The sequence below is a fragment of the Protomyctophum parallelum genome, assembly GCF_964188405.1.
Source record: "Protomyctophum parallelum genome assembly, chromosome: 14".
NCBI lineage: Eukaryota > Metazoa > Chordata > Actinopteri > Myctophiformes > Myctophidae > Protomyctophum > Protomyctophum parallelum.
In genome coordinates, this window is record NC_139709.1 from 36,794,906 (window position 1) to 36,807,009 (window position 12,104).

A 12,104-nucleotide genomic window follows, 5' to 3' on the forward strand; every position below is an offset into this window, starting at 1 on the left:
ATTTCAGTCTGCTCATTTCTTTGTATCATGCATCACTTATTCCCGTATCCGTATGACTTCTCTCTCCTGGAGATCTGAACATGTATTTTATGTTTACTAAAGGTCTGGAGAGACAGGGAGACTATATTGTGATTACTATCACAATATAGAGCTATTTAACACATAATGTTACATTACAGTACGGAGTACAGACTGCAGTGAATTAGGTAATGTCATACAATTCCGAAGCAGAATCATTATTTTTACAACTTCTATACTGGCAGTCATGCAGCATATCAATGCATTTTAATGATGCATATTAATATATGTGAACCCTAACCAATGCGAGGTCTGAATCCTCTGGTCCAATGAAATCACAACTTCAAAACCCTATAGAAACCCAGATCCACACACGTCATACATGTCATATTGCCTGTCTATAAAAATACATTATTTCACAAGTTTTGACCATCTGTTTTATATTTTTATATTTATGAGAGAGAAAAAACATCTGCTTTACTCTAGTTTCTGTTTTTGTTTTTTTTAGCATTTTGGCTAACAGTGCTGCATAATGACAGGACTTTTACTTTTACTTTCTACAAAGTACAGTATAAAGTAAAGTTACTTTTTCCATCACTACACCCCATCATAATTCCTCCCGCTACACTTCATGGTTGCTTTTACAGCCACATTAAATGCAATAATGTCAGGGATCATTATATGTGTAGTACTTTTATTATAGATTATATTTGTAGAATTACAGTGAATATTATTCAGATTGTATGACTGCAGGCATTCAGCGCTAATAAAAGAGGTACACGTCCTAACTGTCTGTCTGTCTCTCTCTCTGTCTCTCTCTCTCTCCCCAGAAAAATCCATTCTATGTGAAGCCACGTGTCGCAGTTCATTTCTTCGGAGTCAGACATTATGCAGGAGAGGTAGGAAGTGTGTGAGTGTGAGTGTGTGTGTGTGTGTGTGTGTGTGTGTGTGTGTGTGTGTGTGTGTGTGTGTGTGTGTGTGTGTGTGTGTGTGTGTGTGTGTGTGTGTGTGTGTGTGAGTGAGTGAGTGAGTGAGTGAGTGAGTGAGTGATACACTAGCAGGGAACACAATTAAGGAACTGAGGGTTTAAGTAGACACAGGTGAACAGAACTAACAATCAAGACTGGGATAGGCTGGGAGACTAACAGGACACAGGTGGAGAAAACTAGTAATCACAGGGAGGTGAGAGTGAGACAACACAGGAAACAGTAACTAGGGGAAACAGGAAACACTAGGACATGACTACATAATAAAAGTATACAACAGACAGATATAGTGACATAATTGGTCCCTCAGAAAACCAATCACAACTGAGCGGTGCCAAACTAAATCTCCCGAGGGCAAAAATATATATATAGCCTATATATTGCACTGGTAGATTAATCTGTGCATGCGTGCGTGTGTGATTTGGGGACCCCCCTGAGGGTTGAGGGTCGGGATTTCATAATGGGTTGTCACAATGACTTTTTTTGCTTCCTTTATGATGAATTCCTGTTCTGTTCTTTAACTATATAGAAGTGTCTATTTGTACGTCTCTAAATGTTTTGATGAATTGAACATGGTGGACCCTCTTGTAAAGAAGTGTAATGCTTAATTGGGTCGTCCACTCACAGTTAACAGTCTTTGTATTGAGTTTGTGCTTGAAATGTACTGAACTTCTGCATACTGTTAATAAATATTTCAATCAATCAATCAAAACTCTGTGTCTCCCCCCGGTGGACAGGTGGTGTATGACGTCAGAGGCATCCTGGAGAAGAACCGAGACACGTTCAGAGACGACATTCTCAACATGCTGAGAGAGAGCAGGTAACCATGGAAACATATAAACACACAACATGCTGAGAGAGAGCAGGTAACCATGGAAACAAACATAAAACATTCTTCAATCAGGTTCATTTGCTGCATTTCTCTGATCCGCACCAAACTTGGCACAAACGCAGTCCAGGGGTCTGCCATGACAATACTCACAGCAAGGGGCCACGTTTGGGGCCGCCCCCATATACCAAACGTAGCACAAACGCTGTTTACAATTTAGCCAGAGCGACTTAAAGTAAGAATATAAACTCAAGGTAATTCATCAAATGCATATGAATAGTAATCTAGGATCGTAGGTTAACTAAACTATTATCAGTAGATTGACACTATACAAATGTTCAGGTGAACATTGGTCTGATCAGCACAATCTAGTATTAAGAAATGCCAGTTCATATGAAAAGGATAAAAACCAACTTCTTGTGGTAACAAATTTACCAACTTAAAATCTGCCGCTGCAATAAAATAAATTGCCCTCGGCGGATTAGTGATATACAGTAGTCTGGATTAGTCATATACAGTAGTCTGGATTAGTGATATACAGTAGTCTGGATTAGTGATATACAGTAGTCTGGATTAGTGATATACAGTAGTCTGGATTAGTGATATACAGTAGTCTGGATTAGTGATATACAGTAGTCTGGCCACGCAAGGCTAAAAACAAATGCCTTTACACGTGAATCCAGGTAGTTATTTGTTACCAGGATGGATGTAAATTTTTTGGGTGCTCCTCATTCTATAAATATATTTGCTTTCCTCTCCCTTGATTTTAGACTTTGACTGTTTATTGTGTATTCCAACTCTCTCTCTCTCTCTCTCTCTCTCTCTCTCAGGCTGGACTTTGTGTACGACCTGTTTGAACACGTGTCCAGTCGTAACAAACATGACACTCTTAAGTCCAGCTGCAAACACAGACGACCCACCGTCAGCTCCCAGTTCAAGGTGAGACACACACACACACACACACAGACACTCATGAATGGACACACTGTGATTGGCCAGTAGCCACTTTGAGGGGCCGTTGGGGTAAACGCTCACCCCAAAACATGGTCTACTAGTCTGTGCCTATCTGGTCGCAACTCGACCTGAGTCGGCTCCGTCGCGGCCAAAAGCTATACTTTATCAGCCCAAAAACAAGTCTGCATTTGTTGTATAAAGCAGTCTAGCAGTGGTTTTCAACAGATTTTGACCCAGGGACCACCATCCTGGCTAAGAGCAACCTGGGGACTACCACTATTGTGTGGGGTGGGTCCATCATAGACCCACCCCACACAAAGTGTTTGGGAGGTTCATGCAACATTCCATTGATATTTTGATCAACGTTTGCCTGTTATCTCTCCTACCACTGAATATAACAGGAAAACAATGATCAAAATATCAATTATTCTACATTCTCTAATTTGTCATTTCTTGTAAATTAACTAATGCAGATGTTTAACAATAATTTAACATTTTAATGTAAAATGAAACCATGGGGTTTTGTGAAACCATGGGTCCATTTGGTTTCATTTTACACTCTCGAGGTTACCATGCTCTCCATCATTTAGCTGGGGACCACCTGGAACCCTCTCAAGGACCACTGGTGGTCCCCTGAAAACCACTGGTATAGAGGGATACGTCTGCGTTGCCCACAGACGTGGAGCGTGGTTATAAGCACGGATTTTGAATGTTGCAGGTCAGCTATGTGAGATTCCTGCCCAAACACGACATTTAGAACCCATTAAAACGGGGAAAGCATCTGTGTCACTTTGGATTTTTACGTTAGCCATTCAAAAACAGCAGATGTACAATCTAGCAGCGCGTCACTTCACGCCGCACTGCAAGCTTAAGTTGTACATCTGCTATTTTTAAAGATAGTCTGCCTTTATTGGATAGTATTAGTGAAGAAGGGAGAGGGGGGTCGGAGACACACAGCAAAGGCTGTCGGGCTCGACACTCGACCCCCGCAACGCGCTGCCACGCTATGTTTGTATTGTATCGTATGCATTATGGATGTTTTTTTTTTATCGACAACAGACTGTGTTGATACTTGTTTGTATGGGTCCACTAAACAACGTTTTGCTGTGCATTCCACACAGTGATAATAAAGATATTCTCTTAGGCCAGCGATCTGGGCTGTACATCTGCTATTGTTGAGCTTTTTTTTTTATCTTGAAAATATGAGAACTACTGATTTTGTTGTTGTTGTGTCCTGTCCAGAACTCATTGCATTCTCTGATGGCCACGTTGAGCACCTCCAACCCTTACTTTGTACGCTGTATCAAACCCAACACACACAAGGTAAGGTGTACACACACACACACACACACACACACACACACACACACACACACACACAGAGAGAGCCTGTTCACACCTGCTGTAATTGAAACAGGCAGATATAATCTCTGGGGGCCGTTTAGGGGCCCCTAAGCCACGTGTCATCCCCCCCATGTCCCCCGGGGGTCCACAACCCCTCCAACCCTCCACTACATTAAGTTTCATTGAAAAGCCATCATCTAGCCAGCAGATGCTATGACCAGCTGCTGTGTGCATACGCGCGTGCTTGTGTGTGTAAATGGCAAATAGTGCATTTATATAGTGCTTTACATAGATTGTGCATTATTCACCCATTCACACACACATTCATACACCAGAGGAACCCATGCAAGGCACAAACCTGCTCATCAGGTCAGGATCAATTAGGGTTTCTGTGTGTGTGTGTGTGTGTGTGTGTGTGTGTGTGTGTGTGTGTGTGTGTGTGTGTGTTAAAAAATCACACCTGTGTGAACCGAGTGGTGCTACTCCCCTCTCTCTCCCCCCCTCCTCTCTCTCTCTCTCTCTCTCATTAGCAGGCAACAGTCTCTCTCTCTCTGTTTCTGGCAAACAGCGCCCTTACTGGTACCCTACTGGTACTCAAACTGGTGCTCATTAACCAACACATAGGTGAACACATAGGTGAACATCACGGACATTGCTGTTCCTTGGAGTGGTTGCACCACTCAAAAAGCATGTACATATCATCCATGCTCATCAAATGCAATCTTACATCCAATAATAATCACTGTTCTAAACAAGCAATTAGGCAGGAGGCCGGCAGTTTTTAAGTGGTCATGGTTTAGAATATTGCTTTTTTTACGTAACCTAACCAGCTGTTAGCAGGTTAGCAGTGTGTCACTATGGTTTGAGACTGTAAAACATATGGGGGTCGATTTAGGACTTCTATGTTACTTACTTCTATATTACTAATCTAATTACAGTATTATGATCTGGGGGCGTGTAGTATGTCATATTGCAATTTTGGGCATGTTAAGAAGCGCTTTTGACACCCCGCGGAGTGCGCAAAACGGCCTTGAATTAGTCATGGGTGTGTTTAAGGCGTGTTTGAGACGTACCCAATCAACATGTCCGTACTATTCTCTTTACCAGTCAGCTGATGTCACATACGGAATGCGCACTTTGGGGGTCGTGGTATGACATTTCTTCAGGCTGGCACCATATTAGAAGACATGACATGCCTTTGTCACATTTGGGTTAATTATTCCTATTGCACTGCATGCTGTCACCTTTATGCCTCAAAAGAACAGACCCACCTTTCAGATCGGAATGGAATTGCGAGTAGATAGCAGCATATTGGCAAATTGCCAATCCATGCGTAATTAATTAATTCGATAACGATAGAACCATGTACCATACAGCGAATGAAAGCAAGATTCATAAGGAATATGGAGATTTTTACATTTAATAAAACGGTTGAGAAATGAGAGAACCATGAGTGTTTATAGGCTAATATCAACGTTTTTTTATGAAAGACCAAACGGGCTGTGAACTTGAAGAGCTCAATCACCATCCCGACACGGAATAAATATAGCCTAGTGCATGCATGTATATGCACTGTTGCACTTCATGCACACAGTAGCCTACACACGCTCTTTATTTGTTTCTATTGAAAAACACCAGTAAAATAACGTTTATTATATTTTATTTCATTCAAGTCACGACGAAGGAATGAGTTGAATGCGTGCTGCGTAATGCTGTGGCCCAGATGGTATGGTCTTCGCTGAGTTCGCTCGTAGCATTTTATTGAAGAAGACTTGAATCGGGTGTGATACAGCATATGAAAGCACATTTCCCACGGATTATGGAGATGTTTTTATTTATTTTTAAGGTTGAGAAATGAAAGAATTATGGCCGTTTCTAATCTCAACATTTTTTTTTAAATGACGCAAAACTGCCATGTCTCATAGAAACAAGTAAATAGGTCTATAAAAATAAGCGCATATAACAGGGGTCTGTAACCTATTTTAAATGAAGTGCCATGTTTTTATTTTCTAAATAGTGAGTCTGCCATATCCAGATTAATTTGAATGACACCACATTAAAATAAAAAAACATATTTTGATTGTCCACAAATATAAAGTTCTTCCTTCTTTTTAAATATGTTCTTGCACATTGTTATAATGATCATTATATATCCCCCTGCAGTCAGAGTTCATAGTTTTAATGAATGAATGTGATGCATTGTGAGCTGGTATAGATCTGCTATTTTCAAAAGTAATCTTTTTATTTAATTTTTGGATTAGCTGTCCTTAGTTGGGCAAATGCATTCATCTGGGGATCCTTGACATGGGAATGTGCTGTGTGACGATCACTGGTTTAAACAACATTAGGAGAAAAGCCCAAATAACCACTTTAGAAACAAGAAAAGCAACCACACAAAGCAACTTTACAGAAAAATAAGCCGCTTATAATAAACAGACATGGCAACACTCTACCAGCCTTCCAGAGCCGCTCAAGTGTCAAATCAAACAGTGCTTTTTGCGTTTATGAGGTGGTCAGACCCACGTCTAATCGTTATGCGCTGAGTGTCTTTAGGTCAAGGGGCTTAATAGCAAATTGCGCAAAGCGAGAATAATTAACATATGGACACTCCCACAATGCTAAAATATTCAGGGACGCGGTATGCCAAATGTGTGTGCGTTCAACACGGGCCGAGTGCGTTCAACACGGGCCGATATGCCTTTCATAATACGAATGTGCGCAGAGCGAGGCCAATTTATGTATCACGACCTGGTAAACTGCACCTTCAAAATCGACCTGATGGAGTCAGGGTTCCTACAGAGCCGTTTTGAAGCCATTTTATGTCAGTGAATTAAATCCACCATCTTGGAACCAGAAAGCCGGAAAACAAATGGCAGCAAGGGCTCATTAGAGCCAGTAGCCAGTCAATTAAATTAATGAATGGGACCATCATTTACCAAAATGCATGTCATGATAATTGAAAGAAGACTTTACACTAGTGACTAGGGGTGTAACGATACATTTTAACAGCGATACGATATGTATCACGATACATGGTTGACAATACGATATTGGTTCATTATAGCAACTAGCCCTTACCCGTTGTGAGATATTGCCCCCCCCCCCCCCCCACACACACACAGGGGGTACTGCACCCTGGGTGCATTTTCACATTTTTTATTCACTAATAAATTAATTATTAATCATTAATGTGTGAAATCGAAAAAAGGGCTTCGTTAAGACCTCCATATTATTATGTTTCAATGCCTGTGTGGGAGTGATTGGTTCAGGCAGTGAGGAGATACGGTGGTGTTTCTGCCATCGTATATGATGATATACGATGCGATACGATTCAATGATTTAAAATCGATACAGTAACTATTTAGCAAATACATTAAACATGTGTGAAACGTGTGGATATATAGTGCAGGTTTTTTAAGGGAAAATCTATTATTATGGATGAAAATAACTAAGAAGTAAACACAGTGATTCTCTGGCAAATAAAATTGAGTGCAAACAGTTTTTTGAAAAGAATATACAGTAAGTCACTGATGATGTCACTGGTAGGCAGGTTTCTGAACTGTCCACAACAGTGTGACACAAAGTGACCTCAACATAAAATGTACCACTTCAACTTCAACCCCTGTGTATTTGAAAATAGCCGATCTACAAATGAGCTAACATACAAACTGTATGTATATTTGTGTATGAAGCACATGTCATGTTATGTATTTGTGGTATAATACTAGTGTAGTATAGAACCAGTGTAACGTTCACTCCCAGTTTGTCTGAATGCACATGGAGTCAGCCAGCGTTTGAAAGTAAACAGCTCTCTCACTCTCTCTCTCTCTCTCTCTCTCTCTCTCTCTCTCTCTCACACACACACACACACACACACACACACACACACACACACACACACACACACACACACACACACACACACACACACACACACACACACGTCTGTCAGGGCCCACAAGTGGCCCGCACAAATTAGCCTCAGCAGGGGATGAATCGCCATGGCAACGGACCTTCCCCCCCTCCCCACACACATACGCAAAGGGGGCGGGGAGATCGGCTTTGTTCAAGTCTGCCGTGTGTGTGTGTGTGTGTGTGTGTGTGTGTGTGTGTGTGTGTGTGTGTGTGTGTGTGTGTGTGTGTGTGTGTGTGTGTGTGTGTGTGTGTGTGTGTGTGTGTGTGTGTGTGTGTGTGTGTGTGTGTGTGTGTGTGTGAGAGAGAGAAAGCGTGGGTGGGTGAGTGAGTTTTGTAGCCACTAGCCAGTGTATTGAGCAGAGACACAGAGAGAGAGAGTGTGAGAGAGAGACACAGATTTTTCTGCAGAAACTTTGCGGAATAATAACCTACGATAACATGCACGGTAAGAATCTAAATGTGAATGAGTCAATTGTTAATTCAGAAGCAGTGTGTTTAATGACTTGTAAGAGTAGCGAGTGTGTGTGCTTGTTGCACAGGGGTGTGTGTGTGTGTGTGTGTGTGTGTGTGTGTGTGTGTGTGAATGTGAATATGCGCGCACTCTGTGCACTGTTCTCGGCGTGGTGTGGATGCGTGGCTTTGTAGTGGCTGACATAAACAAACAAAACAAATGTGCGCGCACGTGCACACACACACATGCAAAGCACGCTATTTGCAACATCTGCATCGTGGGGCTGATTCCTCCTTGCATGCCATGCTGTCAGTTTGATCATTTGGTTATTGATTGATTGATTGATTGATTGATTGAATACTTTATTAGCAGTTTGCAAAAAGCAGCACAAGAAAGTACAGTTCAATACAAGGTCTGCTAAGAGGATTTAAAACCCAAGAAAGCCTGTGGCTCTTTTCCATTAGGCTCCTTCGTACTTATTTCAGCGAAACATTTAATGACAGACAAATTATGATATAATATTAAAGGCTATGCACAGACCAAACGTGTCTGTCGTATGACATTTGTCTGTCTGTCTGTCTGTCTGTCTGTCTGTCTGTCAGATACATCAGTAACTTCCCTAGGACCCTAAATTGATAATTTTATTTATTATCATATACATTAATATGCATTTGGCCCCGCAGACCCCCGTCTGAAAAGATTTGGTACCAGAGACCTATTTTCAAATAGCTGATATACTGTATAGGGTTAAAGTAGTTGAACTGATTTGTTTTGCCTCGTGTCATCTGTTGACAATTTGTATATGTCTTGAGTATTCCTACTTTTTCGATTCTACAATCTCACTGAATCTCAGGGGCAAATGTTATAGGTTTTACTCTGCCGCAATTATCTGACACTCTTGTCACCACGTCGCTTTGCAGGTTTTGTCATTATGGATGCAAAGAGCTGTGTTCCATAATTCAGCTGTTCGAACTAGCCGATCTACTGTTGCCGAGGCTGTTGCTTTGAAAATAATGTAAAAATGTTGCATTGGTTAAACTGTTTCACGTTTAAGTTTTATCACATAAGTTGTTCTGCTCAGCTGCATCACAGATTTTGAATGTTGTGTTTAATGTCTTGCGCGCACCACACCCCTTCTTCCTCTTGTCAGGGTCCTCGTTGTATTCAGAGTCAAAGGTCAAAGATCTCACCCCCAAGTCTTGACTGTTCCCACCCAAAACCTCTGCAGTCACACCATATCCCCCACCTCCCCCCCCCCATCTCACACACACACAAACCCCCTCCACCAGCCCCCCCACCTCTCCCGGTGGGGGCTAGTATAGCTCCCTATTGTCCACTGAATGGCCTGAGCTGTAAGGGGTTACCCCCCCCCCCCCCACACACACACACACACACACACACACACAGACGTAGGAGACAGGATCATTTCTCATCTAAAGTAGTTTAGCCTAAATAGCTTTTATATCTGCGATTTTCACAATACTGTCAAACTAAATGTAATTGCTCGACTCTATACAATCAATATGTCTCTAAAAAGATAGAGATATACCAGCACTCACAGAACTGTCCTTTAAGCCTTAAAGGACAGTTATGTGAGTGCTGGTATCTCTATCTTTAAGTTTAAGGCACTCTATTATTTATTAGGCTACATAATTGGCATGGTATGCTGCAGAGCAGACAGCACAACGTACGTGTTTCTGCGTGTGGGACTTTGTCAGCGTTGTGCCGACTATACAATTCCAGGTGTTTGTCAGGGTGCGGGTTCTCAGTTCAAATATTGGTTGAGAACCACTGGTATAGACCATCGGTCTTTGTGCATATAGTCTGACATTCAGGTGACACCATTTAGCAGCAGATATCAGACATGCATTTTTATTTTATTTTTTGCGGTGCCTAACCGCTCCAATGATGGCCATGTGTGTATGTCTGTATTTATGTATGTCTGTCTGTTTGGAGTACGAACAGCTGCCTGCACTGCTCAGGTCACACAGGTGTGATTTTTAAATGCGGATGGATGGATGGATGGACGGACAGACAGACAGAAAGGCAGAGAAAGATATGGGGGTGCAGTGTAGAAACAGAACTGGACAAAATTACAGGAACAAAGAATCAGAAATGGAGGGAGAGAGAGAGGGGGGAGAGAGAGATATGCACTGCTATCTGAAACCGTCCATCTCATTATTCAAACGACCGCCGCTATGTTAATGACCTCTCTACATTGCCAAAGCCAAATTGTTTACATTGCTAAAGAAAAAGTGGAACAAAACAATCAAGATAAAAGTATGTATGTACAAATAAATATTGAATATAGGCTTTAATAGGAATAAAATAAAGGTGTAAACAGAGCTGTGTTACATTAACACTTTGAGTGATACTATCTTGTGAAACTATAAAAATCATTGTGTATTTCAGAGATAGTTATACATCCATATAGGAGATGTTAGCTTTATACTTTTGAAAGATGACAGCAGTATGTCAAAACATTTGCGACAAATGGCAGGAATTTATTCGAATGTAATTGAATTAAAGTGAGTTTCTCTGTTTATATGAATAGTATTTCTATGTACTGAGGTCATTTGCTGTAAACAGTGTAGGGGTACACACATGGATTTGTATTCCTTACTGTGGTTGTATTCCATTTGACATTCTCACAGCAGCACACACATCTTGCTGCTGTGTTTGCACATTGTTGTACTCCACCCAACAGGCATGTCATACATTCAAACTCTCCTTGGGTGATTGTATCCGTGGGAAATATGTGTCTCTGATGCTTTGTCTTGGTGTAGCTCAGTTTCTACCTTGTTTTGTGTGAAGTGGTGTGTTTGGCAATTTCCGTTGGATGCGGAGAATGGATTTGCAGAATTCCGCATGCAGAGTCAATTTGGTGTTTATCCCATTTTTCAGGTTCTTGATTGGCAAGTCTCTCTCTCTCTCTCTCTCTCTCTCTCTCTCTCTCTCTCTCTCTCTCTCTCTCTCTCTCTCTCTCTCTCTCTCTCTCTCTCTCTCTCTCCATCCGATCTGTGTTCATTAAAGGTTTTCATTCAGTCAAGTCATCTTGTCCTCTCTGCAGCTGTGTATGCTGTGTGTGTGTGTGTGTGTGGTGTGTGTGTATGTGTGTGTGTGTGTGTGTGTGTACGACTGTGCGTGCGTGTGTGTGTGTGTGTGGGCGTTTGTGCACGCGTGCAGTTTTGTGCATGCTTCTTGTATAACGATAATTGAGGACCGAATGTCTCCACAAGTATAGTAGATAGTGAGAAACAGACATTGTCAGGCCCATTTCCAGGTCCTCACAAGATAAATGGTTGTTTTATGGTGTAATTTTCTTTTTTTTAAGAAAATGTTAGGATGATTAAGAGAGTCTGATTTATAATCTCTCGTGTTATGCACCGTAAAGTCACTGACGCGATGCGTTATATATGAGCCTGTAGATATAAAAACACTAATGTCCTCACAAGTGCAGTAATACAAATGTCCGTGTGCGAGTGTGCGTACAGGCTATCGGCATATGTCCATCGGGGGTCGATTCCATGGGGAATAAACGGCAGCCTTTGGCGTGTATAAAAGCGGCCCTGTTTCCCGCCCACCGCCCCCCTCTTTCCGCCCACCA

General features: G+C 41.7%; 1 protein-coding gene across 1 annotated transcript in view; it reads left to right on the forward strand.

The window, feature by feature from the left end:
- myo10 (myosin X) overlaps positions 1-12,104 on the forward strand; it is a 145,126-nt gene that overhangs the window by 105,374 nt on the left and 27,648 nt on the right. The window contains exons 16-19 of the mRNA XM_083782271.1: positions 849-917; positions 1,742-1,824; positions 2,664-2,772; positions 4,030-4,110. Of these exons, the coding sequence (XP_083638397.1) occupies positions 849-917; positions 1,742-1,824; positions 2,664-2,772; positions 4,030-4,110 (342 nt within the window). The remainder of the gene's footprint in view (positions 1-848; positions 918-1,741; positions 1,825-2,663; positions 2,773-4,029; positions 4,111-12,104) is intronic.